The sequence below is a fragment of the Acomys minous genome (genome assembly GCF_964271855.1).
Source record: "Acomys minous genome assembly, chromosome: 18".
In the NCBI taxonomy this organism is placed as follows: domain Eukaryota; kingdom Metazoa; phylum Chordata; class Mammalia; order Rodentia; family Muridae; genus Acomys; species Acomys minous.
Window position 1 is genome coordinate 6137357 of NC_140501.1, and position 27944 is coordinate 6165300.

The 27944-nt window shown below is 44.6% G+C and overlaps 1 protein-coding gene across 1 annotated transcript in view; it reads left to right on the plus strand.

Annotated features, from left to right (window-relative positions):
• Nucleotides 1–639: 639 nt before the first annotated feature.
• DCT (dopachrome tautomerase) overlaps nt 640–27944 on the plus strand; it is a 41657-nt gene continuing 14352 nt past the window's right edge. The window contains exons 1-6 of the mRNA XM_084768283.1: nt 640–1605; nt 11973–12272; nt 14533–14633; nt 15355–15521; nt 18905–19084; nt 20871–21006. Coding sequence (XP_084624409.1) covers nt 1311–1605; nt 11973–12272; nt 14533–14633; nt 15355–15521; nt 18905–19084; nt 20871–21006 — 1179 coding nt within the window. The 5' untranslated portion in view covers nt 640–1310. The remainder of the gene's footprint in view (nt 1606–11972; nt 12273–14532; nt 14634–15354; nt 15522–18904; nt 19085–20870; nt 21007–27944) is intronic.

A 27944-nucleotide genomic window follows, 5' to 3' on the forward strand; every position in this document is an offset into this window, starting at 1 on the left:
TTTCCACGTATAAGGCATTCTTAGTCTGCAGCTGGAGCAATTTCAAGCCAGCAGTTTGTACAGATCTCACAGCACCAAGACAGTCCGAGTCCCGCCAGGAAGGGACACACGCTCTGACAAATGCCGCCGTTGTCCATTGCACACTCCCATGGTACCCCATAAGAAGGGGCATTCCCTTCTAGACTACAGATGGATTATGCCAAACTTCAGTGCAATCGGAAGAGTTTGTTGCGAGCCTTACTCCAGCTTGTCTCATCGCCTTCCTTACACAGAGAGGATGACAATCATGAACCTTGGTCACATACTCTTCCATGCAAATTAAGAAAAAAATCTGCTGCATCGATGTGCTAACAAGAGAAGGGAGTGGGGGTGGGGTTTCTTATCCAGAAGCAAGAGGATTCCTAACCATGCGACAAAGCAGTCCCTTGTCTAAACAGTCTATAATAAACGTCTCTTTATTTCGGGGGCTTCGCCGTCTCCTGTAGCGGTCTCTCTCCCATGCCAGTGAGCAGTCACGAGGGAAATGTATTTAGCAATGCACAGGTCTGTAAAGGGCCTTTGGCGGAATCCTCTCTGCATCTATTGACGCACTGGGAAGTCTGAGGTCACAAGCTTGGCTGGGACACATGAGCCCAATAAAGAGGCTGGTTTTGCCCTCCTGACACAAAGCCAGACACTTTATCAGCTTCATTGTGCACTTGGGGTCATGTGCTAACAAAGAGGGATTTCTCTAGTTATAATCCCCCTAATGATGCCTTCTCCCAGCCCCTCCCAACCCAAGCCCCACCAGGCCCCGTGGCTTGGCGAGCCCCAGAGAATAAAGGCAACGCGGAGCTTGGCTTTTGAACTGAGTTCAAGGCAATTAAAGTCAAGGGCTAAGGGGAGAAGGAGGGGGCTTAGAAATGGCAGCATAATAAACAGTATGGCTGGAGCACTCTGTAAATTAACTCAATTAGACAGAGCCTGGCTTAACGGGAAGACTGGCGAGAAGCACTCCCCTCATTAAATTTGGTGCTGGAGGAGCTGAAGATGAAATTAAATTTGTGTTAGTTGTTTGAGTCTCATAAAATAGTATGTGCATGGGCACGTACACATGTGCACACGTGTAGGTTCTGTGATTTAGGTGGGAATTTTGAGAGGGGAGAAGAAAGGGCTAGTACAAAAAAAAAAGAAAGAAAGAAAGAAAGAAAATTAAAAAAAAAAAAAGATTTGAGTGAGTGAATGCTTCAAGACTCAGGAGTGGAAGACAAGGAGAAAAGCCAGACAGAAAACAGGTGGGAAGCCTGGCCAGGTCTCCCAATTAAGAAGGCATGGGCCTTGTGCAGTGGGGGCTTCTGCTGGCTTGCCTGGGCTGCGGAATTCTGCTCGGAGTGCAGGCTCAGTTTCCCCGAGTCTGCATGACCTTGGGTGGTGTGCTGACCAAAGAATGCTGCCCGCCCCTGGGCCCAGAGTCAGCCAACATCTGTGGATCTCAAGAGGGCCGGGGCCAGTGCACAGAGGTGCAGACTGACACCAGGCCCTGGAGCGGCCCTTATGTCCTTCGAAACCAGGATGACCGTGAGCAGTGGCCGAGAAAATTCTTCAACCGGACATGCAAGTGCACAGGTGAGGCCCTTGAGCAGATCCCGCTGTCTCTCTGAATTTGAGAGTTGGTGGGACATCTTAGATGGGAAAGTGATCCTTTCTGGGGGAGAGATCAGACTGGACAAACTGTTGGGCTAGCTGCTTTTGGTGGCAATTCTCTTCAGTAAGGCAGATGGGTTGGTTACATTTTCATGCCCTGTACGCGTACTTATGAAAACCAAATCGACACTAAGTGGGCCACGCCCGAGTTCCTGAACACTTGCCAACATTCCTTTGCCTTGTTTGTTGGGAGGGGAGGTTGCTGAGATGGAGAGCCTGCTTTGAAACCAGAACAAGTCCTTTCAAGATTGATTGGGGCCTCTCCTGCCATGGGTTCGCACTTGCTGAGGCGCTGGGTAAGGCTTGGCAGCGGGCGGCAGGAAAGGAGGCAGGTGCCACAGAGCTCTGCCCTCAGCATCTCTCAGGTTCGAATAGACCACAAACAGGGTTCACCTGCCTTGTTCAAACCAGGCCCCGACTGTGCCTTTGCCAGAGTTGGGGAGACGGGGCAAAGCAGCTTCCTCAGTGGGGTGCTATTAGGGATCAGTGGTTTCCTTCCACCAATGTCTGAATTCCAACTGGGCACTGTCAGACCTGTGCACTGCCGTTTCTTTACAACCAAGGCCTCTCCCAATACTTCTTTCTATGAATCTCCATTTTTCTCCGATTTCCCGGGGTTCTTAAATCGTCTTCTTTGCTGCGTCTTCTTGTTCTCAGAAACTGTGCACAACTGTGATAAACACATCAGTCTGGCAGGGCATGTGAAAGCTCAGAAAACCTGCAGACGGCAGCTCCAACGGAGCCCTTGGCGGCCAGCTGCACACAGCTTTCCTTTCTGGCATATTTCTGCCTTCTCACGGGGCTGCTGAAGCACAGGGGAGCACAGACGGTCCAGCTGTGTTGGGGTCCGAAATGGCATCACAAAGAGAAGGTGTGAGAGCTCCGAAAATTCTCACCTCATGATTTCGTTATAAAATATTCACTACTGTTGTGTTAGAAGTACTGAGAGATCGAACCCAGGACCCTGTCTTTGCCAGGCAAGTGCTGCAACATTGAGCCACATCCGGGCTCTTGTCATGATAAATTATGTGATCCAAAGGAATTTTTACATCTAGTTATGTTCTATATATTAACTGTGACCGAAGTTAGGATAGCATATTGAATATGTATTATCCATTTTTTTCCCTGAGCCATGAAAGCATTTGCTTTAGTAGACATGGCTTCATAGGCTTTCAATTCCATGGGGGACATTGGATTCCACACTTGAGGTGTTGGAGACCACAGGGACATGGGTAATCTTTTTCTCAAACCTCTAGAGCCATCTATGGCAATTGTTTCCATGCCAATAGACAGCAAAGTGCTGTATCTTTCAAAAGCTGAGCATCTCTGCTTTAGCGTCCTGCGCAGAATGCTTTAGCAAGTCAGACAAAAAAGTTAACTTATCCTACCCCATCTGTGTAGTTTTCACTTGGATAGTGAAAGCACAGTTGCTTTAATAAAGTGGAAGTGGGCAGGACAGGACCCAGCAGAGGAGAAGGCATCCCAGGAACCTACTTTTGGAATAAAACAGGGGGCAATGGGTCAGGAGTAGGGCCTGTACTCAAGTTTCAGATGCAAAGACACCGCCTCCCCAGAGGCCAATTCCTTCAAGTGGGGCCTCCTCAAGGCATACTGTCTGCACCCTCAGCAGCCGCCGATCAGCCTGGCTGCTTTCAGGTCTTGTCTTCTTGCCTGTGGCTCACCTCCTGCCTCAGGACCATTCTGTGCTACATACACACATGTGTTAAGTTCGCTTAAGATGTGCGCTTCATAATATTAACTTGATAGATTTCCCTGTTCATCCAGCTTTTGGATGTATAACCGCCGTACAAAATTTTGCTCACAGTTGACACATACAATTCAATACGCTTATACACATGTGTAGTTTCACACCCATGTTCTCTCACACAGCCGAGGCAATGCACAGGTCTGCCACCTCCAAGAAGTCCCCTTGTGCTCTTGCTTTTCTGGTTTTGTGGGAACACTTAGAATGGGTCTTAGTTTGATAGCACATTCTTACGTGTACAATACCATGGTACAGAGATACACCCCAAACTTACTCACCACTCGCAGCTGCAACCCCATACTCACTCACAGCAGCCTCTGCCTTTCCTCCCCACCATCATTGCTGATAACCACGCTACTGCCCTTTCTGGTAGCTAACTCCTTACTCTAGGTGCCTCATTTAGGAGGAACCAGGCACTATTGTACATCGGAGACTTATTTTTCACTGAGCACAATGTCTTCCAGGCCCATCCCAGGTTGTAAGAGGCAGGCAATGATCCCACCACCTCTTTCTCCTTTTTCAACTTACTAAAAAAAAAAAAAATTGTGAAATTCTGGGACTTGAACCTATAGGGCTTACACACATCAGGCAGACTTTCTACCACTGAGTTACTTCCTCACTGTCCTTTTGGCTCCAATCTTGTTGGCTGGGTGGTTTTTCTCCCATCCCCTCCTGCCTGAGTCTTGAGACACAAAACTGAGTCTTAGAGGCTTGTAATGGAACGTTGCTTTGTATACGTAGTTATCATCATTTGGTCATGTGTCAACTGTTTCAAAAGACCGGCTCAAACAGCCTTCTATTTCCCCCTCTTAAAGAGCAAGGGATTTGCCTTCTTAATAGTTTTCATGTGCTCTATAGAGTTTATACCTGACTTTGAGCATCCCAAAGGCCCTTGGCTCCGGGAGCCAGCTAAATCATTTGCAAATGGAGCAGCTGGGACTCTCCTGGGCAACCTGAAGATTCTAAGGAAGAGATAGAAATTAGTCTCTGGCCAGTGGAGTGCTGGTGAGCTTTGCATTTGCTCATTCCTTGAGAAAATAATGACTCCATACCTTCCACTACAGGTTGGGAAGAGATAGTGACTCCATGTTCTTGACTACAGGCTGGAAAGAGAAGCTTTAAGCTTCATAAAGGAAAGTTAAAAATTAAAAATTAAATAAACAGGTTCCCTGACCCAATACTCTAGAGAGGATTTTTCTATTTTCTATTGGGATAAATTGGGGGGGGGGGGAATTGCTGAGTGTAATTGTGAGAAAGAGCCACACTTCAGGAGACTTTGGTGTTGGCCGTGGCATTCTGAGGCTCACCTGGGCGTTTATGAGCAGATGCCACTTGCAGCTGTGTGCTTGGGCTTTTGAAATCCGTGGGCACCAAATGGTTTTTGAACAGTTGGCTGCGAGCTTCTTGTTTGCACAAGTGACTAAATGCCTCGTTTTCCAATCTCTGAAATGGGGATAATGAGGAAACCACACTTGTAAAACCTTTCTGAGCTCTGCAGATGAAAGAATCTGTGTGAGTATAAAGTATTGTTATTAAAATAATAGAATCTCTAATTAAAAGGAATGGGCTGTTTAGAGTTCCTTGTAAACTCACTAATCGGTGGTCGTTAAGCTTACTTAGTCTAATAGCGTTTTTGAGTTTGAGCTGTGCAGTGCACGTAGGGACTTGTGGTGTGTAGATGCTTCTCTCTCCTCCTCCCAGCTTTAAGCCAGGAGAGGAGCTTCACTCTTTAATTTTTGCTCAAGGACAATTTCACTCAAGGTGATATATATTGGAGTCATCTCTCCCCCACTTTCCCTGTTTCCCACCAAATGCGACACTCCATAATCTTTTCAAACGTGTCCCACTTGCATGTCTTACCACTGGTGCGTGAAAGAGAGAGTAGCTCATTTCAAGCTGGTGCAAGATACAACCATGAAATTGGAAGAAATACAAAGCATGTTATGTAGTTTTTCAGTATTTTGCTTTCAGTGTTTTGATAAATCCTTTAGGCCAAGTCTGCAAGATAAAAATAGAAGGGGCCTGATGTACATGCGGAAAAGAAATATTTTGACTGAGAAAACTTCTGGATCATAAATGATGAATAGCAAGTGTTTTCTGGCGAGCTGTTGTGTGTGTGAGTGTGTCAGTGTGTGTGAGTGTGTGTGTGTGTGTGTATGTGTGTGTGAGTGTGTGGGTGTGTGAGGGTATGTGTGTGTGAGTGTGTGAGTGTGTGTGTGTGTGACTCTGCTTCCGTTCCACTTCATCATAGCTCATCAAAGCTGTGAAGCAGTGTGGGCCTTCCCTGAATCAGGACTGTTCATTTTGTCTTTTGTCATCCCACAAAATTTGGTTTCTTTCTATTTTTATTTTTCCTGCAGTACAGGTGTGTTGCCCTCTCACGGTGCTCACTTCCCCAGCGTGCCTACTCCCCAGTGCTGCCTAATAAATGCCTTCTCTGTCCATCACTAACTCACATGGCATTTATTTACACTCAGTGTGTTGAGCCCGAGGTGTGTAGAAAGGAGGCCACTGGACAGAGTGCTCACAGGTTCACAGTGGGCAGAGTGAGGGCAAGTGGTTGCTCTGCCACGACTACCAACAACAGCAGCAGCACTTAGCACGGAGCTTGTCGTGCCGCAGACACCACTCTTGGTGCTCTCTATATAATAGCACATGTATTTTTCACAAGAGCTCTTTGGAGCAGAACTCTTATTTTGACACGGCAAGCTCAGAAAGTTTCAGACCAAAGCCACGAGCAGTGTCAACTTGTCTGAAAAATATAAAAAGCTGCAGCAACAGAGGAAGGCATTGTTGATATTCGGTTCAAGATTTTTTTTTTTAGAGTAAAATATATTTATTCTTTGGCAACTTTATACTTGTGAATAATGCATTTTAATCTTATGGAACCCAACTTCTAGAAATCGCAACTTTTTCCTTTTGCTCTTCCCAGGAAAGAGAAAAAAAATTTTTTTAAATGACAATTTTATTTCAGATAAAAATTAGGTCAAAATTTCAGAGATTCCCACGTATCCCCTTCCAATATGAGCCCCTCAGTTTCACACCGCCTGTTTAGTTTTGACTGTAGTTATGTTGTAAGTTCAGTGAGTTATTTGCTGCAGAAATAAATGAGGAAGGCAGTTATTGATGATAGAGTTTCTACCAACCAGAAGAGTCACAAGAAGTAATGCTGTGTAGAAATTACCACATAAGCCAAGACTAACTTAACTTCTACATCAGGACCTCAAGAGTCAAAAATATTTTTATATCTTTTAATGTGAGTATTATTAAAGTCACTGCTATACAATTTAAGTATGTTATTCCTCACTATTTAAATGTAGTATAAAAAACTACATAGAAAGGGTTGAGGAGATGGTTCGCCTGGTAAAGCATCTGCAGCCATGAGGACGTGAGTTGGGGTCTCCAGAAACCCTAAAAAGCCAGGTTTAGTGTGCACTTTAATTTTACTATTATTTTCTTGCTTCTAAATGATGTTTATATTTGTAGGATGGGTGACTGAGATAAACAGAACTCTGGTGACCTTGTTTATGACTTTATTGACTTATTTTGTGATAGAGAGTATTTTATTTATGATAATGTAAAACCAACTATCAACTTTAAGGTGTTAAAACTTTCAAGTTCTGATCCTGGTGCCCATCGCTTGGGCTTTGTGACTAAAGGCCTTTCATTAAGGCCCAGCAAGCGTGATGAACTACACAGTCCCCTCAGATAACCCAGCTAACTGCCTTCATTTCCCTCAGGCCTCTCTCACTGCTCCTCCAAACTTTATTATTTAAAAAAGATTTATTTGTTTTTATTTTGTGTCTAAGAGGGTTTGCTTGCATGCACATGTGTACATCAAGTGCGTGCATGCCTGGTGCCTGTGGAGTCTGTGGGGGCCAGAGAGCGTCAGATCTCCTGGAGCAGGAGCTACCTACAGCTGTGAGCTGCCATATGCATGCACGGAATTGAACCTGGGTCCTCTGCCAGAGCAGCAAGTCATCTTGATCTCGGAGCCATTCCAGAGCTGGGAAGGTGGAGTCAGATTAATTCCTGGAGCTTGTTGGCCAGACAGACAGTCTAGCTGGACTGGTGAGTCCAGGTCCAGTGAGGGACTGTTTGAAGATAAAGTAGACACTGATAGAAAGTATTTGATGACTTCTAGCATGGATATATGCACACATGTGCACAAACCCACACAGACATGTACAGACATGAACAACCACAACCACACACCCACCCCACCCCCCCAACTCAGTGAGCAGAGTGCACAGAATCCCTTTGTCTTTGTGCATTTCTTCCTGTGCAGCCTTGGCATCCTGCCTCACACTGGGCATGGTCTCTTTTCCCTTGGAGAGAGATGGCCATGTACTCTCTGGGTAGAGTTGAAAAAACAGCTGCAGGTTTGACTGACTGCACAACTGAAAAGGAAGTATTCTTCAGACATAAAATATTAGCCAATTGCCAGGCATGGTGGCTCACGCATTTAATCCTAGCATGTGGGAGACAGAGGCAGGCAGATTGATGGGGAGTTCAAGGCCAGCCTGGTCTACAAAGTGAGTCCAGGACAGCCAAGGCTACACAGTGAAACCCTGTCTCAAAAAATCAAATACACACACACACACACACACACACACACACACACACACACACACACACACACATATATAATTTCTCAAAAAAAAAAAAGGCACTTTCATGTAAACGCTACCTCAGTGGGTGACCTGCATTCTCTTTCTTTCTCTTTTTGTCCTGCTGATGCTGGGGATGGAGACCAAATGCTTCACCACTGAGCTAGGCCTCCTTAAAGGCCAAACATCAACCAATAAAGGGGATTCCAAGTGGCTGAGGGACTCAGCTGAGCTCCTTCTGACTTGCTGGGGCACATCAGTGGTGAGGCACATCCCAGTGTGTGTGAAGCCCTGGGTTTCATGCCCTCTTAAGTAGCTCTGCCAAACAGTGGTATAGGGAGGATTGGTGAGATATAAAAAAGATGGATAGGTAGCTCACACAGGGACGGATTTAGGAAGATAAGGAAACAGGTTTCAGGCGCAATAAGAATAAGTGATAATCCCGGGGGCATGAGGTGGTGGCAGTGGCTGAGCAGGGAGCTGGTCATCTGCATTCAGTACTTGGAGTCACCCCCTAATCTTCTGGAGATAAGCACTAGTGTCTTCCTGTGGGACTAATGATTAAGCTTTCTCCCTCAAATGCGCTACTACCTAATGGATGAGGTGTTGATTATGTCCAAAGTAGTAAACCCACAAGGTTCAAGTGCAACAGCAGGTGAAAGAATTAGCCACCATTCCTCAGGGGCATTTTAGCGTTCGCTCCCTGGTTCTTGTCCCTTGGGTGTGAGAAGGTAGAGATGCTTTGTTGCAGACAGCAGATTCAAAGGATTTGCACTTCTTGACATCAGGGCAGCGAATCCACTTTTATGATTTGCCAGACAACAGTGATTTTTATCACTGTCTCCTTTGTGGAACAAACCAGCATTTTTAAAGTTAGATGCCACCCAGATGCTGGACGTGATCTCGTTTGTTGTTGTTGTTATTGTTATTATTTTCCAGACAGAGCCTCTCTGTATAACCCTGGCTGTCTTATCCTGGAACTCACTCTGTAGACTAGGCTGGCTGCAGACTCACAGAGACCCTACCATCTGTGCCTCCCGAGTGCTGGGGTTGTCTATTAAGTCAATGGATCAGCCAGTGCTGGCCCAGAGGTGTAGGTTGGAAGAGAGAGCAGAGCACAGCAAGGACAGGCCAGGTTTGGGTGTGCAGAGCACATTACAAGAGACTTGTTTGAAAAAACTTCAAATATCTGAAGAAGGAGATTAAAGATGGCATCAGAAGATGGAAAAATCTCCCTTGTTTGTGCATCAGGAGAATTAACATAGTAAAAATGGCCATCTTACCAAAAGCAATTTACAGATTCAATGCAGTTCCTATCAAAATACCTACACAATTTTAAAAAGACATTGAAAGATTAATTCACAACTTTCTTATTGGGAAAAAAAAAACCAAGAGTAGCTAAAACAATCCTGGACACTAAAAGATCCCCTGGAGGAATCTCCATACCTGATCTCAAGCTGTACTATAGAACAACAGTAATTAAAACTGCATGGTACTGGCACAGCAATAGGCTGGTTGGTCAATGGAATCAAATTGAAGATCCAGAAATAAATCCACACATATATGAACACTTGAGTTTTGACAAAGAAGCCAAATCTATTCAGTGGAGAAAGGATAGCATCTACAACAAATGGTGCTGGTCTAACTGATGTCTACATGTAGAAAAATGCAAATAGATGCATATTTATCACCATGCACAAAACTCAAGTCCAAGTGGATTAAAGACCTCAATATTAAAACCAGAGACACTAAATCTGTTAAAAGAAAAAATGAGGAAAAGCCTGGAACTCATTGGCACAGGAGACAACTTCCTGAACAGAACACCAACAGCCCAGGCCTTAAGGTCAACAATTAATAAATGGGACCTCATGAGGCTGAGAAGCTTCTGTAAGGCAGGAGACACTGTCAACAGAACAAAGAAAGAGCCTACAGATCAGGGAAAGAACTTTACCAACCCTACATCTGACAAAGGTCTAATATCCAAAATATATAAAGAGCTTAATAAATTAAACACCACCAAACCAAATAACCCAACTGAGAAATGGGGCTCAGAATTAAACAGAGTTTTCAACAGAGGAATTTCAAATGGCTGAGAAACACTTGAAGAAATGCTCAACCTCCTTAGTCATCAGGGAAACGCAAATCAAAACGACTCTGAGCTTCCATCTTACACCCATCAGAACGGCTAAATTCAAGTGACAGCACATGCTAGTGAGGATGTGGAGAAAAGGAACACTCCTTTATTGTTGGTGGGAATGCAAACTAGTACAACCACTTTGGAAATCAATCTGGCACCTTCTCAGAAAACTGGGAATAGGGCTACCTCAAGACCCAACTATTCCACTCCTTGGAATATACGCCAAAGATGCTCCACCTTACAAAGAGGACATATGCTCAACTATGTTCATAACAGCCTTACTCATAATAGCCAGAATCTGGAAACAACCTAGATGTCCCTCAGTTGAAGAATTGATAAAGAAACTGTGGCACATTTACACTACGGAATACTACTCATTTATGAAAAACAAGGAGATCTTGAAATTTGCAGGCAAATGGATGGAACTAGAAATGATCAACCTGAGTGAGGTAACCCAGACCCAGAGGATACACATGGTATATACTCACATATGATTGGACACTAGCCCAAAAGGGATGTCCTCTGAAAGTCTTCACTTAGCAGGAGATTGGGATAGATGCTGGAACTTCCTAGTGGGACTCCAGGTGAGAGAGGTAAGGGAGAATGGGGAAATAGAAGGATCCAGAGGACCCTAGAAGCCTACAAGAAGACCATCAAGGCTGGCGGATCTGGATTGGGCGGGGGGGGGGGGGGCTGCTCAAACCGCTGTACCAACCAACAACAATACGTGCTGTAAACCTAGAGCCCCTACTCAGATCCAGCCAATGGACAACACATTCTCCACAGTTGTGTGGAGAGCGAGGACTGACTCTAACATGAACTCTGGTGCCCTCTCTTTGACCACTTGCAGGCTACCAGGATGAGACCTGATAGGCTGTGATCATATGGCAGGGGAGGAGGTCCCCCTCTGTCACAAGTCTAGGGGAGGGAAATAGGCTGAAAGAGGGAGGGAGGGGGCATGGGAAGATACAAGTGAGGGGATAACAACTGAGATGTAATCTGAATAAATTATTTAACTTAAAAAAAAAAAGAAGAGATAGGTTGGGAACACACAAGGGCAGGAGACATCCTGTGGTAGGGCTGCTGCAAAAAACCATTGCAGACTGTGACAGGAGGGAGACAGTGACAGGAGTGCAGCCAGTTCTGGCGGCAGAAGCTTGAGACCAGGGTGCTAGCAGGGCTAGTGTCTTCTGAGACCTCTGCGCTTGATTCCGGATGACCCCGGACTTCTCCTATCATCTTCCCTCTGTGTGTGCACCGTCAGCACTCACACTGTGCATGGGCTGCTCCAGTGCCATTGTTTTGCCTTAATTATCACGTTGCTAACATGATTTCCAAAACTAGACACATGCTGAGGTTCTGCGTACAGAGCCTCCTTCTCTGCCTCCCCTCCACCTCCTCTTTTGCTTTAACAACAAACAAACAAACAAACAAACAAATGAACCAACAAAATGATTTCCCTATAGTAACAGAGGCTGCTCGCTCAAGAGCAGGACCGCAGTGTCGGGCCTGGGCCTGGGCTCCTGAAGACCCCATGCCCTGCCCTGTGCTTCCTCTCTGAGTCCTGGCATTGGTCTTCCCTGTGTGAATCAGGGCGCTCCTCCCATTCCCCTTTCCCCTCCCCCCCCACCCCCCCCGTCCCCCTTCCCCTTCTCCCCCTCCCCCTTCCCTCTCATAATCATCCGTTTGCTTCATTCTACCTGGAATTCCAACTGAGGATTTTCTTCCAAAGTATATCCTCATCCTCACTTTCTATCGTCCCCTTTTTACAAACCAGGAAACTTTGCTGGCTATAATTGTGGAGGCTGCAAGTTTGGCTGGACCGGCCCCAACTGTGACCAGAAGAAGCCACCGGTCCTGCGCCGGAATATCCACTCTCTGACTCCCCAGGAGCAGGAGCAGTTCTTGAGTGCCTTGGACCTGGCGAAGAAGAGCACCCACCCAGACTACGTGATCACCACACAGCACTGGCTGGGGCTGCTCGGACCCAACGGCACCCAGCCCCAGATAGCCAACTGCAGCGTGTATGACTTTTTTGTGTGGCTACATTATTATTCTGTTCGAGACACATTATTAGGTGGGTGTTTTCCTATTGGGTTAATATCCATTATTAGAGTCACGTGACTGGGTTGGAGTATTGGGTGGGAAGCCATTTGATACAAATTTAATTAAAGGGAGAGCAACCTCAAGATAGGTTACTTTCAGGACTGACAGAATTACCAAACACCGCCTGTAGTTCAAATGCAGCCATTTCTTTCTGTCCTGCAGACACTTCAAACCTTGCCAGTTTATATTCCTGGTTCAAAGTCTAATCCTAGCTCTCTGTGAAACTTAATCCTCAAAGGCATGAGCAAAGTGGAAGCAAATTCCTTCTGATTCTGGGGGTGGGGTGGGGGGGGAGATCAATTTTGGCTTGAAAGCTGGCTCTGGCCTTTTCTTCAAATCAGAGTTAACCAAGCATACACCAAGGAGCTCAGCATTTCCTTGTCCTGATTTGCAGTGTCTACTTTAGAAATGATTCCTTAAACCCATGCATCTTTAGATTTTCAGTTGGAAGTTCACGTGAAGCTGCCTCCCCCATAGGACAGGTGGCGTCTTCAGGTTAGGGTTTTCTGCATCTACTTTGATGTGGGTTTTGTGGCTCGGACTCAGGTGCTCAGACTCACCCTGCAGTGCTTTACCTCCCGCTGGCCACAAGCAGCATGTTCACTTCACCACCCTCTTAGCACCCGACAGGGGCAGAATCACCCTCAGGGCTAAGCAAGAAGAGCTCAACTCTCCTATGCCTCGGCACAAACTTTTCCTTGACAAAACAACTCCAAAATGCCGGTGGGCGGTGGGGATGGGGGGGCTCCTCAGATTCCAGGAACCTGTCCCTTGACCCCCACAAACATGCTGTGGTGCAGGTGTTCTCTGCCTCCACAACAGCAATGAAAAATGATGCTTGTCAAATATTGAGAACCTAAAATGTGGGGACTGGTTGGAACATGACACAGGAAGTTGATAGTCACGCACTTCATTAATCAAACAACTACAGCTCTGCTCCCAGGTACCCATGGGCTGGGGAGAGGCCGTTGCCTTGCTCCAGCACACTTTGAGTCCATTCTAGATTCTTCTCACACTAGTTTGTACACGTGGCCGTCTCCGCTGCTGTCTCTACTTCCGGGTCCCCTCCCTGCTGCCAGGGTGGACAAAATGGTTGCGCCTACTTGGGATGGTGCGCTCTCATGTAGCAGCTCACTCTTCCATCCACATCGCTGGCTCCCATCCTCTGGCGTCCCTCTCATCGTTTTGTGTAGAAAACTTGAAACTTTTCTTTAGTCAAAAACATTTTTTAAAGAAAGGCTGTGTGGCCAACAGCAGCTACAGAAGCTCTGCTTTTAGCTCGCGTGTTGTTAAAACTTTCCTCACAGGTGAGTGCCCGTCTTCTTTTATCCACGAGGGGTTCTCTGGCTCTAAGCCTTTCCTTACCCTTTCCCTGTCATTGCTCTGAGGAATTTTCACTTTATGAGATGAATAGCCTCTCAAGAGGAAAGGAAATGCATAGTTTCTGGTCCTATCTAGGAACTAAGTTTATATTCGTGTCTGTGGAGCTCTCTGAAGTTACTGCAGGTACTTTGAGGGAACCAGAGAGAGAAGACGTTTCTGTGTAACCATCAAAAGCTGCTGTGAAAGGCAGGAGAAGGATGGAGCACGCAGCAAGAAGGGTGTTAAATTGCCCAAAGCGCTTCGCTGAAATTGGCGGTTCCGGTGGTGGCCAGCTAAATTGGTTCCAGCATTATTTCCCCCCTCTCTCTTCTGGTCTCAGTGGCCATGCCTGTCACTGGCAGGTCTAGCTGATTGATGGGTGAAACAGCGTTCTCGAAAAGTTCTTTCTCGGCTCTATAAAGGCTGCATTAGCATCAAGTGTGGTTACAGTTGCTACATTATTAAGTAATCTATCTGTTAGGAATTTATGCAATTTAAAAGAACAAGTTAGAAAATCTTTAAAATGCGTTTCAGTTGGGTCTTAACGATTGGCACTTTAGACAGCGTTTTATTGTAATTCATTGTTGTGGAAAAACTGAAATGTGTAACAGGACACTGACTGTTGGAAATGACCCGAGTTTCCGAGCTCTCTGCCAAAAATTAAACTTTTGGGAGATGAAAGCGAATATTTTGTAAAAGTGCTAATTGGTTTTGAAACTCTTTTTACCGTGATTCTTTCTGCGGTTAAAAAAAAAAAAGATAGTTTTTGAACTAAGAAACCACGTGCTTCTTGGACACAGGCGTACCCCTGCTAAGGATTAACTTCTTAAATATTCTGTTCTCTGATCTCTGTTTGCTAACTGTCTTAGGTCCGGGACGCCCCTATAAGGCCATAGATTTCTCACATCAAGGGCCTGCATTTGTCACATGGCACAGATACCATTTGTTGTGGCTGGAAAGAGAGCTACAGGTGGGTCAGATCGTGTGCTCAGCATCTAAGATGTATTTGCATTTAAGGAGTACGTGATGTTGGAGACACTTATTTCAGTGACAGCTAGTCAAGGAAATTAATCCATGTAGCATTTCAGGTAGCTGTGGATTTTGCCCTCCTGTTGGACATTAGATTGCTAGACAATTGCATCTTCCCAGCTCTCCTTACTTTCTTTTTTTTTTTTTTTAATATTTTATTTAATTTTAATTTATGTCCCGCTCATGTGGGAGTGTCAGATCTTGGAGTTACAGACAGTTGTGAGCTGCCATGTGGGTGCTGGGAATTGAACCCAGGTCCTTTGGAAGAGCAGGCAGTGCTCTTAACCACTGACCATCTCTCTAGCCCTCTCCTTACTTTCTTGCATTTGATATTGTTTTCTTTTCCAGATGTTACATGTGAGATTATGCAACATTTTTCTTTTTTTAAAATCTTGTTTATTCCATCTGCATTGTTGAAAATGTTCCTTCTGTATTAAGGCAGAGCAACTGCATTTTACACATGTGCACAAATATATGTTGAGATTTACATACTTGGTGGACATATGAATATACTTTTATATATTGACATTTCTTTATCCTCCTGATTGGTAGTCCTAGTTTTGCTATAAAAGTGGCCAAGAGGCAGACCAGTCTTTGCCTTACATGCCTCTGTGTAGCATCTGCCACACACACAAAGTGATGGGTCTTACTTTTGCTTCCAGAGGCTCACTGGCAACGAGTCCTTTGCCTTGCCCTACTGGAACTTTGCAACCGGGGAGAACGAGTGTGACGTGTGCACAGACGAGCTGCTTGGAGCAGCAAGACAAGATGACCCAACCCTGATTAGTCAGAACTCAAGATTCTCCACCTGGAAGATTGTGTGTGACAGGTAATGCAACAGAGCTCGTGAGACTGCTGTCCCTGAGTTCTGGGTGATAGACGCTATATTTCCTTGTATTTCTCATGTTTACATGTTTCTGAAGGCATTTTCCCCCCCATGGGAGACAGTAACTGAAACATTAAAGCTCTCAAATTAAAAGGTAGGTGTATGGGAATCGTATTTGTGAGTTAGGGTATTTGGGCATTATTTTGGGACCAGGAGCACCGCTTTACCATCAGGGGCAGTTCCAGCATGCAGACATTTGCTGAGCACCAAGCACATCCTTGGTGCTGCAACACTACAGGGAACACAGGGTGGGTAAGATCCAGACGTTCTGCACGTACAGGGATCAATTTGTGGCCAATGATTTCCAAAGCATCCTGAGAAATTCTCTAATAGGCATGTGTGTGTGTGTGTGTGTGTGTGTGTGTGTGTGTGTGTGTGTATGTGTATGTGTGTGTGTGTGTGTGTGTGTGTGAAGCCAAGAAAAGTCAGGACAAGTCTGCAAGGGCGTGGAGCTGATGGTTCGGAGACAGAACAGACCAAGGTACAGACCCTGGCTAGATGTGGGGGAAGGCAAAGAGGGTGTGGTTTGATAGCAGGTGCTCGGTGGGGGAGCATCGTGTGAGTCTAGAAAAACCACTGGAAGTGAGCTGGTGTGTCTGGGCCACAGGCTCCCGAGGAGTTGTGTGGGGCAGAAGCACAGACCTTGGGATGAAGGAGGCTCAAAAATATCTGTTAGCCCTCGAAGGCCACATGAGCAAATAAGTGACCCAGAATCCTGGAAGAATGCTATCTTCAGAGGTCCCTTGGACCCATTTCTTTTTCTAGTTGCAATTTAGTAATCCCGTCTGATTTTGGGGATATGTTCTAAGACTCCCAAGAGTACCTGACCCCTCAGCACCAAGCCCTAAGCACCCCGACTTTTCTTACTTATGACAGTATTTATTTTATGAGTTAGTCACAGTAAGAGATCAACAATAACTAATGATAAAGTAGAACAATTACAATATTGTTCTGAAGTAAGGTCTATGCAAACATAACATAGACTCTCTTTTAAATTCTTTATTTTCTTTAAAAAATTTTTTTTGGTAGGGATTTTTTTTTCTTTTTTTAAATTTTATTAATTTATTCATATTACATCTCAATGGTTATCCCCTCCCTTGTATCCTCTCATTCTTCCCTCCCATTTTCCCCTTACTCCCCTCCCCTATGACTGTGACTGAGGGGGACTTCCTCCCCCTGTACAGTACTCTGCCTGCATGTACACCTCCATGACAGAAGAGAGCACCAGATCTCACCATAGATGGTTGTGAGCCGTCATGTTGCACCTGGGAATTGAACCCAGGACCTCTGGAAGAGCAGCCAGTGCTCCTAACCTCTGAGGCATCTCTCTGGCCCATACTTTAGTTTCTTAGTGGACTGTAGGGCTACTTTAGATCACAGTTGATGGCAGGCAACCAGCCACGAAAGACAAAATTGTGGATAAGGAGGTAACACTTGCATCTCAGAAAAAGATTCGCCAAGAGGTTCCTCTGCCTTCCTTCCCCTATTTCTCTCCCAAATTCCCATGTTTTAAATTGTATGCATCAGGGCCATCCCCTGGCCAGCACTGCTCCTGGGTGCAGAGTTGCCCTGAGGGCCCCGCCCTGGGGAGGATGCGTGTTCTGAGGAGCCCGACCCTGCCACAGGAATTCACCTTCCGTATCCCGCTCATGCCTGGTAGCTCTCAGGTCAGGCCTCAGCTAGTGGGATGTTTTAGATGCCCTGTACAATTTCCACTCAGATCTATAGAATGCCATTTCCCCACTATGCCTTTGCCTCTTCATAAGCGGTGTGAAAACAAGTTTCTATGATCACGTAAGTCTAAGGAATATTGAGTTCAAAGTATGCTTTAAAAAATATTTACACCATCTTCTAGCCTCCAGAGATGAAGATGAACATTTTTACTATTTGTCCCGGGGAAGCCAAACATGTCTGCCTCTGAGACTCTTACTTTGCAGCACATCTCCCTGGGACACACTGTGGGAGATGATGCCTGGGAGGCCTTTGGTTGGCTGATGTTCAGGGCCTGGCATCCCGTCTCTTCGCATGTGTTCTTGTTCTCGTGTCAGTCTCAACTATTTCCCGTCACTCGTTGAGACCCATGCAGCAGTGTCTCTAAAGTCTACCTCTATCCGTGAGTCTCTGATGATGAGATTCCAGCCCGCCAGCAGCGCGCCCTGTGACCGCCTCTCCTCCTCAGTCTCACACTCACCACCTAGCTGCCAGTCTCCAACTGTCTGCGCACAGTTCCCAATATGGTTTTTATTTTTTACTTTTAAAATATATTATTTCACAGCCTAGAGAGACGGCTTGGTGGTTAAGAGTACTCAGGGAGAGTTGCAGAGGCTGGGACTGGAGTTCCAAACCTGTCAGACGCATGACAAGCTGGTCATCTCACGCAGGTTTGTAAACTCAGCTTCAAGGAGGTGGAACATAGAGGCTCGCTAGCGCGTGTTAGCTTCTAGCCAAGGAAACTTGAGCACCAGGTTCATGTAGCCCTACACATGTGTGTGCACACACTCACATAAACATATACAACTAGAATTATTATTATTACTAATTATTATTATTATTATTTTGGTATTTTTCTAGACAGGGTTTCTCTGTGAGGCATTGCCTGTCCTAGACTTGCTTTGTAGACCAGGCTGGCTTCGAATTCACAGAGATCCTCTTGCTTCTTACTGCTGAGATTACAGTGCACCACTGTGCCTGGCCTAAAAACCATTTTAATTATATAAGTTATGGGGTATAACATTGATAACTGTGTGTGTATGTGCATGTGCGCATGTGTGCGCATGTATGTATTACATGTAGGACAATCAAATCATGGCATTTAAGGCTTTCATCACTTTGAATATTTAAAAAGGTTTTATTACTGCATTTTATTTATATAATTTTATCTGTTTTTCTGGCTTCCTGTTTGCCTCTGGTTGGTCTAATTGCTTCCCGGATCTACACAGATATTCCTCCCAAACTGGCTTGGTTCAGTGTAATAGAGGCCAATGTGTTACCCCTTTAACTTTTCATATTTAGCTACAATTGCAGTTGCCACCACCTTGCTTGCAAACCCTGTCACCGTCTTTGGAATGGAAAGATAATTATTATCCCGTTTACTCCTATATTCACGGACTGGGCAGCCACATTTTTGAAATGTCTCTGTCCATGATCACTTTTAAGGGTAGTATTTTTTCACACCTACTTTGGCCCCTGGGAATTAACTAATGACCATGACCCTCATCGATTTGCTTGGGTCAAATGCATGGCACCGTCTACAAAGCTAAGGCACATTGCTTTATTCATGGTACCACCCACAAAGTTGATGTTGCTTTTAACTTCACACATCTTAGCTTGGATGACTACAACCGCCGGGTCACACTGTGCAATGGAACGTACGAAGGTTTGCTAAGAAGAAGCAAAGTAGGAAGAAACAGCGAGAGGCTGCCCACCTTCAGCAGTGTGCAGGACTGCTTGTCTCTGCAGAAGTTCGACAGCCCGCCCTTCTCCCAGAACTCCAACTTTAGCTTCAGGTGAGCACTGACTTCTTCTTCAACACCTTAGACCAGTGGTTCTCAGCCTTCCTAATGCTGAGGACCTTCCATGTAGTTCCTCATGCTGTGGTGACCCCAGCCACAAAGCGTTTGTGTTGCTCCCTCATAACTTTAATTTTGCTACTGTTATGAATCTTCATGTAATTTTTTTTTTGGAGATAGAAGTTTTCCAAAGGGGTCATGACCCACAGGTTGAGGACCACTGCATTAAATTACCATGCTTGTTGTAGTAATGGGACCAAAGGAATACAGGTATTGGCAGACAAATCTAAATACCGGAGAAAGGCTTAAAAGGAAGGGTTGATGTTGAGAAATATACTTCTACCACTACTGTAGTTTCATTAGCTTCTAGCTGGGCTGTGCAATGCCATCCTAACGTCTGATCTCAGCATACATATAGGCATTACCTTGGGAAGCATGGCAGCTCATTAGCTGTCATACTTTCACAGTGCTCATATGCTTTGTTTTTCTTTTCTTACTTACGTTCTTAAGTGTTGGCACTAGAGGTTCATCAGCCACAGATCACAGTACACTGGGGTCTGACTCTCAGGGGAGTTTTTCAGATTTACCTCAAAGTATTGTTCAGCATAATAACCTCATACTTGAAACTTGGAGATGAGTGACCAGTTTCCCCTCACCGCAAAGGAATGGTGATGAATATGTACGCAAATAAGCTTCTAACAAAAATGCAGGAGGCATCCATGAAAGGGAAGGTGACCTTGTCCAAAACCAGGCCCTTTCCCAGGGAATTTTGCTGAATGTATCAGGGCTTGGAGCTGTGCTGGAAGTGGACACACCCACAGAGAGGTGTAAAAAGTAGGCAAACTGCTGGGCATGGTGGTGCATACCTTTAATCCTAGCATGTGGGAGGCAGAGGCAAAGGCAGGCAGATTCTATGAGTGTGAGGCCAACTTGATCTGCATAGTGACTTGCAGGCCAACCAATAAGATCCCGTCTCAACTAATCAAACAAAAAAGTGGGCAAAGGGTAACATTTAAGACTTTTTTTAAAAAACATGCATTCATTTTTTTCTTGTGATAAAAATGATTTTAAGCCAGACTGCATTCTGTCTAGATCTGAACTAAGAGTGGTTTTAAAATTTGATTCTTGGATTATAATCACTGTTTTGAAGGTTGGTTAGAAACAACCTAGCAGTGTGTGTTAGGACCCATCCTGTCCTTACTGGATGGGAATCCAAGAACAGGTTATTAAAACTTTATTCAGAGATTCCAAGGTAATCACACTTTTGAATATCAGTGTGCCAGGGTGTAGATGATAGAATTTCCTGAAAATATAGGCGGAACAAGAGAAGATGAGGGAGACATTGGGGTATGTTTATAAGGGTAAATGTCTTCCAGACAACAGACAGTCTATCACCGAGAAATATGGATGTAAGGTTTTTATGTTGATTCAAAATTCATTTATTGAACACATCTCACGTGTGGAGAAGGATAAAAAGCCCTGGCAATAAAAACAAGAAGCAAACATACTCGCTGTCTTTCAAAAGTATAGAAAACAAGAATAAAAGTAAACAGTTATACTGTGCACAAAGGAGAGCCTTGTCACCCAGCAGGTGCAGGGGCAACATTGATTGAATTCCTTCCCCTCATAGAGGATTATTACAAAAGGCTGAGGCAAAAGAATGCACAGACAACTACTGACAGATGACTTCTATGCTTATCCACAGTCAGACTAGAAGATGGCTGGGTAATGTAGAGTCGTTGTTTGATATTTACGAAGTTACCCACACTCTGGTTTCTCTCAGGAATGCTCTGGAAGGCTTTGAGAGAGCCGATGGAACACTGGACTCTCAAGTTATGAGCCTTCATAATTTGGTTCATGCCTTCCTGAATGGAACGAATGCTTTGCCACACTCAGCTGCCAACGATCCTGTTTTTGTGGTATGTTCAGAGACTCGGAATTTACGAAACTGTTTCTACGTAATCTATTAGATTCCTTAGCTTTTCGGTGCAGCGAAGGTTTGGCGATGCTTCATTCTCTTTCAGCAATATGATCTCTGCATATATACAGTGATTTTAATCCACATGGGCAGTATGGCAAGGTGTCATAGGAAGGCCTCATTCAGAAGCCAATCCGTTAGGAATGGTTGGATTTAGATCAACTTTACCAGGAGTTTACAATCTGAAGGGGGCTTTACAAGTTAGCAAAATTGTGTCAATAACCTAACAAAATGTATGCCATAAATTGGCATAACTGTACTGAAGATTGTTACCCACACACAAACCACTTTCAGTTTGTTGCCTGTGAGACAAAGGCCTGGTTAGCCAGGAGAAAGGAGCAAAAGGGACGGTGGCTGGATCAGAACTGCAAGTGCGTTCAGCCATGGTGGTGACATGAAACCCAATTTTTTATCCCTCGCTTTATTTGGCTTTATGCTTCTAATACAGGAGACAGCCATTAGAGAGAGCTGTTGCTCTTTAACATCTCAAGAGCAACCAGTCTCTTCGAGAAATGTGATTTCTGTCTTACTTTTAAATGAGGAAAGTCTGACAATACTTGGCAATGCGGTTACCAATTTTAAAATTCCAAGCTGCACTAATTCTTAAAGATAAGTTTGTCATGGAGTTCTCCTGAGACAACCCGAATGGGGGCTGTGCTAGCTGGGGCCACATTTTCAGCTGCCCCTCATGATGCCTTTCACCTAGAGGTGGTCCTCTGCGAACGTGTCTATAAAGCAGACTCCTTTTCTCTGACTTAGTTACCCAGAGTCAACCATGGCCTGGAGGAAGATGAAAGATGAAAATGGTGCAATTAGATGTTTTGAGAGATAGTTCACATTCATCTCGATTTTATTATAGAATGTTGTTATTGTTCTGTGTTAATATCTTACTATTCCTGGTTGATAAGTTAAACTTCATCATGTGTGTACATGTAGAGGAATGCACAGCGGAGATGAGGTTTGCTGCTACCTGAGGTCCAGGTATCCAATGAGGTCTTGGAGCTTATGGCATCTACTTCCTTCTTGCACAGACAAACACACTGGGTTATTAGAACTCCTCACAGGGAGAGAATGGAGGATGCTGGGAATGTTTTAGCCAACAAGGCCTTGAGTTTGTGCCAGATGATTTGTGGAAAGAGGCAAGGGAGTGTCACTGCAGGTCACTCCTGTCAGGAAGGGTGATTCCATCATTGGGTGCTCAAAGCACTTGCCTACAGGAAGGCAGACTAGACGCTGTTTATTTGTAAGTCAGGAGGCAGTCATTTGTAGCAGACACTGCAGAGGATACTAGGTATTTTGTCTCTGTTCAGACATGCCTATATTGGCTTGGTCCTGATCCATCAAAGTCATAGAGGTCCCTGTCTGACACTGACATTCAACAGTGTGTCTGACAGAGTTTATCCAGTCCTAGCTGACAGCACAAGGCCAGCTCCTGGGTGTTGAAGTTGCTTTTTCTTTCTCAAGAACAGCTCGTTAAAGTTGGCTGAGAAGCTTTACAGAACAGTGACATGGGCTTTCGACTGCTGACCTCCAGCAGGTGCCTGCGTTGGAGGCCTTAATTCACACTGCTACTCGCTGGCTTTCTTTAGAGCTGTGCATGGTTTAGGATGCCCCATAAGGTGAAATGTCTCCTTTTGTCCTTTAAATTTTTGATAGTATTCTGGATTTAGATTCTTCCAGAATTTTCCCTTCCTTTGTTGAGTTTTATTAAGATATCTTTGCTTGTTCAGATTTCTGTAATAATGCACCGTCGATGCCTCTGTTCTGGGCAAGGGCTCAGCAGTGTAAGATCAACACATTTAGCATAGGATGGTGGTTTCTGCATTAGATTTTCTTATCTCAGGAGCCACTACCTGGCAAAAAAGCAGCAGGAAGGGAGAGATGATTTATTTTTGCTTACATTGTAGGGGAGAGAGCGTGGTAGCAAGGCTGATAGGGCTCTGGTCACACTGCATCCACAGACAGGAAGCTGACTAAACAGGAGGCTGACTAAAGCCTCAAAGTCCTCCAACAGTGAGCCACTTCCTCCAGCAAGGCTCCACCCCATTCATGTTCCATCCTATCTTTCTAAACAGTGCCAATTGGTATGAACTAGGTATCCAAACACCGAAGTCTGTAGGGACATCTCACATGCATGCTACAGCAGCCTCTCTTCCTGGGCCTCCTGGCTATGGTGTTGAGTGATGGAAAGAGAGGGGAAGTAAGCTCGTTTCTGCTATTTCTTAGACGGATGCTAATCCTAACACATCAGGGCCCCACCCTTCAGCCCTCAACCAACCCCCTTTTAGGTCATACGTGTAGTGTAGGCACATTGATGAGTGTGTGCTTGAACATGCTACATTGAGTGAACTCATCAATTCATAGCTGCATCAGTTTATATAAGTTTTTCTTTGTGGATTCCTGGGAAGCCATGTGACGCCCTATGAAGGACACTGAATTCTAAGTCAACCAGACTCAATTAGCCCCCAACTTGTTCAGTCTTGAGATGGTTGCTGAACAATATGGGGCCTCTGTTCCCATCTGCAGGTCACATGCCTTAATCTTGTGGGGAAATGCTATACTTATTAAAGTAACTTTCTTCAGGATAATGTGATGATGCTTCAGACACCCCAGAGATAATTTGAATGTTATCATTAAAAAATAATATTTTTTGTTCTAGTCTATGGGAGAGAATTATGTTTGAACTGGGTTTGAATTTCCAAAGCTTAATTGAAGTTCTTTGTTTTCTTCTTGGCTGGTATGGATAGATATTCATGCCCTAAGGCAGCTGATACGCAAATTGGGCACGAGACCACAAGCCTTCCTCTGATCCTAAAGGAAAGAAAAGCAATGTCAGCAGCTGGGTTTCTGTAGGAATTCTGTCTCTGTGATGTAGCCCATGGACCCCAGGAAAGCCTACAGACACAGGCTACATTTTTCTTTTTTAAAAACACTTCTTTCTTTCTTTCTTTCTTTCTTTCTTTCTTTCTTTCTTTCTTTCTTCTTAGCATACACACTTATTTTATTACACATGAATAGAACAAACTACATACAGCAGGAAGAACCATGAGACAACCAGGAATTATATAAATGTTACACTCATAGTGATTTGGTTATTTGTATTTGGCAAACTTGAAGTAAACGTCTTTCCTATCTTTTGGGGTCTAAATTTCTGAATGAAATTCAATATCTATCATATCTCATCTCTATTAACTTAAGTCTTTTAGCTTGATCTAAGAAATAGCAAACTTCTGGGGTTTCCAGGCCAGAGAGACTCGGTCGTAGCTACTTGGTTACTCTCCTCCCCTCTCTCCCCTCCTGCCTTTTCTATTGCTCTTTCCTTCTCTGCTTCTGCCCCTGTCCCTGGCTTTCAGCTTTTACACCGGTACTAGGAGCTGAACCGGGGCTCTAGGGCATGCTCAGTAAATGCTGAGCTGTGTCCTCAGCCCTCACTGACTGAAGCACGGAAGCGACCATAGACAACGCACAAACTACTGAATGTGGTGACCCAGTACAAGGCCACACGGAGAAGCTGGCGGTAGACCCACGCGGTACTTTTCTGCCCTTTTCTTATTTCACTTAACCCCAGGAGGTCATAGTTTTTGTTTGTTTGTTTGTTTACTTTGCTGGCTCTTAAACTAAGGGAATAACATTCTTCATTTACACTGGAGTTATAGAGTACTGTCCCCACACTCTCAATCTCTCGTCTACCTTTCTTGTTCTGTATTTTGCAGCAGGGACTTACTATGTCACCCACACCAGGCCTGAACTTAACAATCCTAGTGCTCTAGCTTGTGGGATATGTCTCTGTAGTCCTACTCTTCCTGTCCTAGGTGAGAACCCACATGGTAACTTTATTAATAAAAAAAAAAATCACTGCAGCTTACATGAAGTTCAAGGATACTAGATATTTAGTTGTCTTGGTCTTTATTACTTTTAATATCTTCCATATTAAAATTTTGGGGAGGGCTGGTAATATATGATTGTCTATGTATGAAGTAAAAATAAAACAAAACAGCAAATCAGAGCCTTTCTTTGAAGGTGGAGGTAGCCCTTTGGCGCTGTCTCAGAACACACACTACTTAAGGCTGTTCACAAAGAGCTTTGTGTTGAAGCCAACTCAGCTTTAATGACTCTGCGTACCAAGATTTAGGTTAAACTATTTTAGTTGACAGAGTTATAGCCTCGGGAATTACAGATTCATGAGGCAATTTATACAACTACACTGCATACTGATTTTTATTAAAACTATTTTTGTGAAATTTTTTCAAGCAAGAGAACTACAAAGTTGTGTAGGATCCCAATAAAAGGGAAGAGAAAGAAGAACATCAAGATGGAGGGGAAAAAAATGCTCCGAAGCAATGTCTGAAATTCTAATAATTCTTATGAGTTGCAGCCAGCACACACATTTATCATGGGAAATGAGGTTAGGCCACAGGGAAGCTAGGTGTTGCTCTCTTCTGTATTAAATTTAGATATAGTCCAGAAAATCTGAGAAACAGAGAAGCCAGCACACTGTAAAGTGAAATAGTTAACTGCTGAGAAAGAAGCTGTGATAGAAACGAGTGACCTTCTTCCCAGAGCCTCAGGACGCTTTTCCTGGAGCCATCTTAGAACAGGGGGCTGGGCAGTCTGTCTGCTGGGCTTATTCTACCGCATGGACGTGCTGCAGATTCACCGACGTCATCCTGCTTAAGGACTGAACAGAAGTCCGGAATGGTGCTAATGTGCCTGTGATCTCAACACTCAGGACATAGGCAGGTGATCAGGGCTTCTAGGCCATCCCTGACTACATGGTAATTTTAGAGCTGGCCTGGCCTACCTATGACCCTATGTTAAAAAAAGGAACTGAACAGTGTTCCATTGTGTATGTACACCACTTTTTAATGTAATTTAATGTTGTGTTTTATGTTGTTGTGGTTTGGGAGATGGAATGCAGGGATACATGCGGGCATGAAGCCCTACCCACTGAGCTATACTCCCAGCCTTTCGTCAAGTCCTCTGTTGTGCATGGAGGTTGATTTCCCCATCTTGGCTATCGTGAATAGCATGGTGAGGAACTCTAGGCGTCCTCTGACACACTATCTCTGTTAGCTATAAACCCTGCCCTGGAGTTTGGGAGCACCCGGTAATCTCAGTCCTCATCTTCATGACTTTACCAACTTTGTACCAGCAGTGTGCAAGTGTTCACCTTTCCCCAGAGCCTCCCCAGCCCTCTTCCCTCCGTCTGCTGGGGTACAAACCCTCTAGCTGGATGCAAGTGGCATCTCCTTGTGGCTTCAGAGTTATCTTTTTCCAAGGCACATGTGCTGAGCTCTGAGCTCTAGAGCTTGCTTAGAAAGCCCGAGAGCTGACTAGGGAATAATAATAGCTGACTCCGGCCTTTGCTTCTTACCATATCGACTGTAATTCTTCATGGGCTGAGACTCCCAAGCCAGTCTTATGACCTACCCCACTCTGCCGTCTAGTTTTGTCACTTGACATAAGTTACAGTTATCTGAGAGGAAGGAACTTCCAAAGAGGGAAAAAGAAAGTCTTCTAAAGGTAGCCCAGGGCCTTGCCTGTGGGGCATTGTCTTGGTTGATGGTTGATGTGGGCAGTCTCAGCTCTCATTAGATGGGGCCACCCTTGGGCAGGTAGTCCTGGGGTTTACAGGAGAACAAACAGAGCTAGGCAGGAGAAGTAAGCTAATAAGCAGAACTTCTCCATGGCCTCTGCTTTAGTTCTTGCCTTGAGACCCTGACTTCTTCTCATGATGGGCTACAACCGTAAGCTGAAATAAACGGACATGTTGTTTTTCCTTACTGAGGTAATAAAAACCTAACTATGATAGTCTGCATGTGTACGGATGTGAGTGCAGGCCTGTGTGCACGTGTAGTCCAGAGATTAATAGAGAGTGCCTCAATATTTCTCATTTATTATTTTAGACAGAGTCCCTCCCACGCTAAGTCTGGAGCTCATGACTCAACTAAGCAGGCTGGTCTGTGGGGCCCTGGGACACATCCGTTTCTAAGTTCTCTGGAATTACCAGTGTGCACTCGTTAGCACCTGACTTTTTATGTGGGTTCAGGGGACCTGAACTAGGTTCTCAAGCTTGTGTAGAAAGCACTTTACCCACTGGGCCATCTCTGAAGGTTTAAACATAATTTAAAATGCTATAATTACATTTTCAGGTTTTAAATGTGAAAATTTAATTCATGTGCATATGTTACCTGCTGATTCATATTTGAATCATGCGCATGCAATGTCCATGGAGACCAGAAGGGGGCACTGGAAACCCGGAGTTACAGCCTGTGAATGCCTGTGGGTGCTAGAAACTGAACCCAGGTCTTCTGCAAGACTAGCAAGCACTCTTAACCACTGAGCCACCTCTCCAGCCCCTATTTCATATTTTATACTTGCTTTCTTTTATGTTCAAGTTGTATAAATAGCAATTATGTTAATGGCATATAATATATTTCTACTTAGTCCACTTAATTACACAGTTGTTACATGGTTTCTTAGTTTTTCAATTTCATTTGGTCCTGGGGATTGAATGCGGGGTTGCGTGCTTGCTGATCTCATGCTCTGCCACTGGGCTATACTCCCAACCCTCCCTAAAATGATGAATCTTAAAGTTGTTAGTGTGCATGAGAGGTTGACAATGGAAAATGTCTAAATGAAGCCTCTGTATCATTATTATCTTTCAGCCACTGTTGCCATTTTTTCTCTAGATATATTTTTATAAACATAGACACAAATAGGTTACACACTCAACTAAATGGAAATATACTACAGACCCGTCTCTTTCCTCCCCTCCCCTCTTCTTTCCTTTATTTCCCCTTATTTTCTCCTCTCCCTCCATCCCTACTTCCTTTTTAGTTCCCTTCCATGCCACCACAGCCCTTTAGTAAGGGCTAC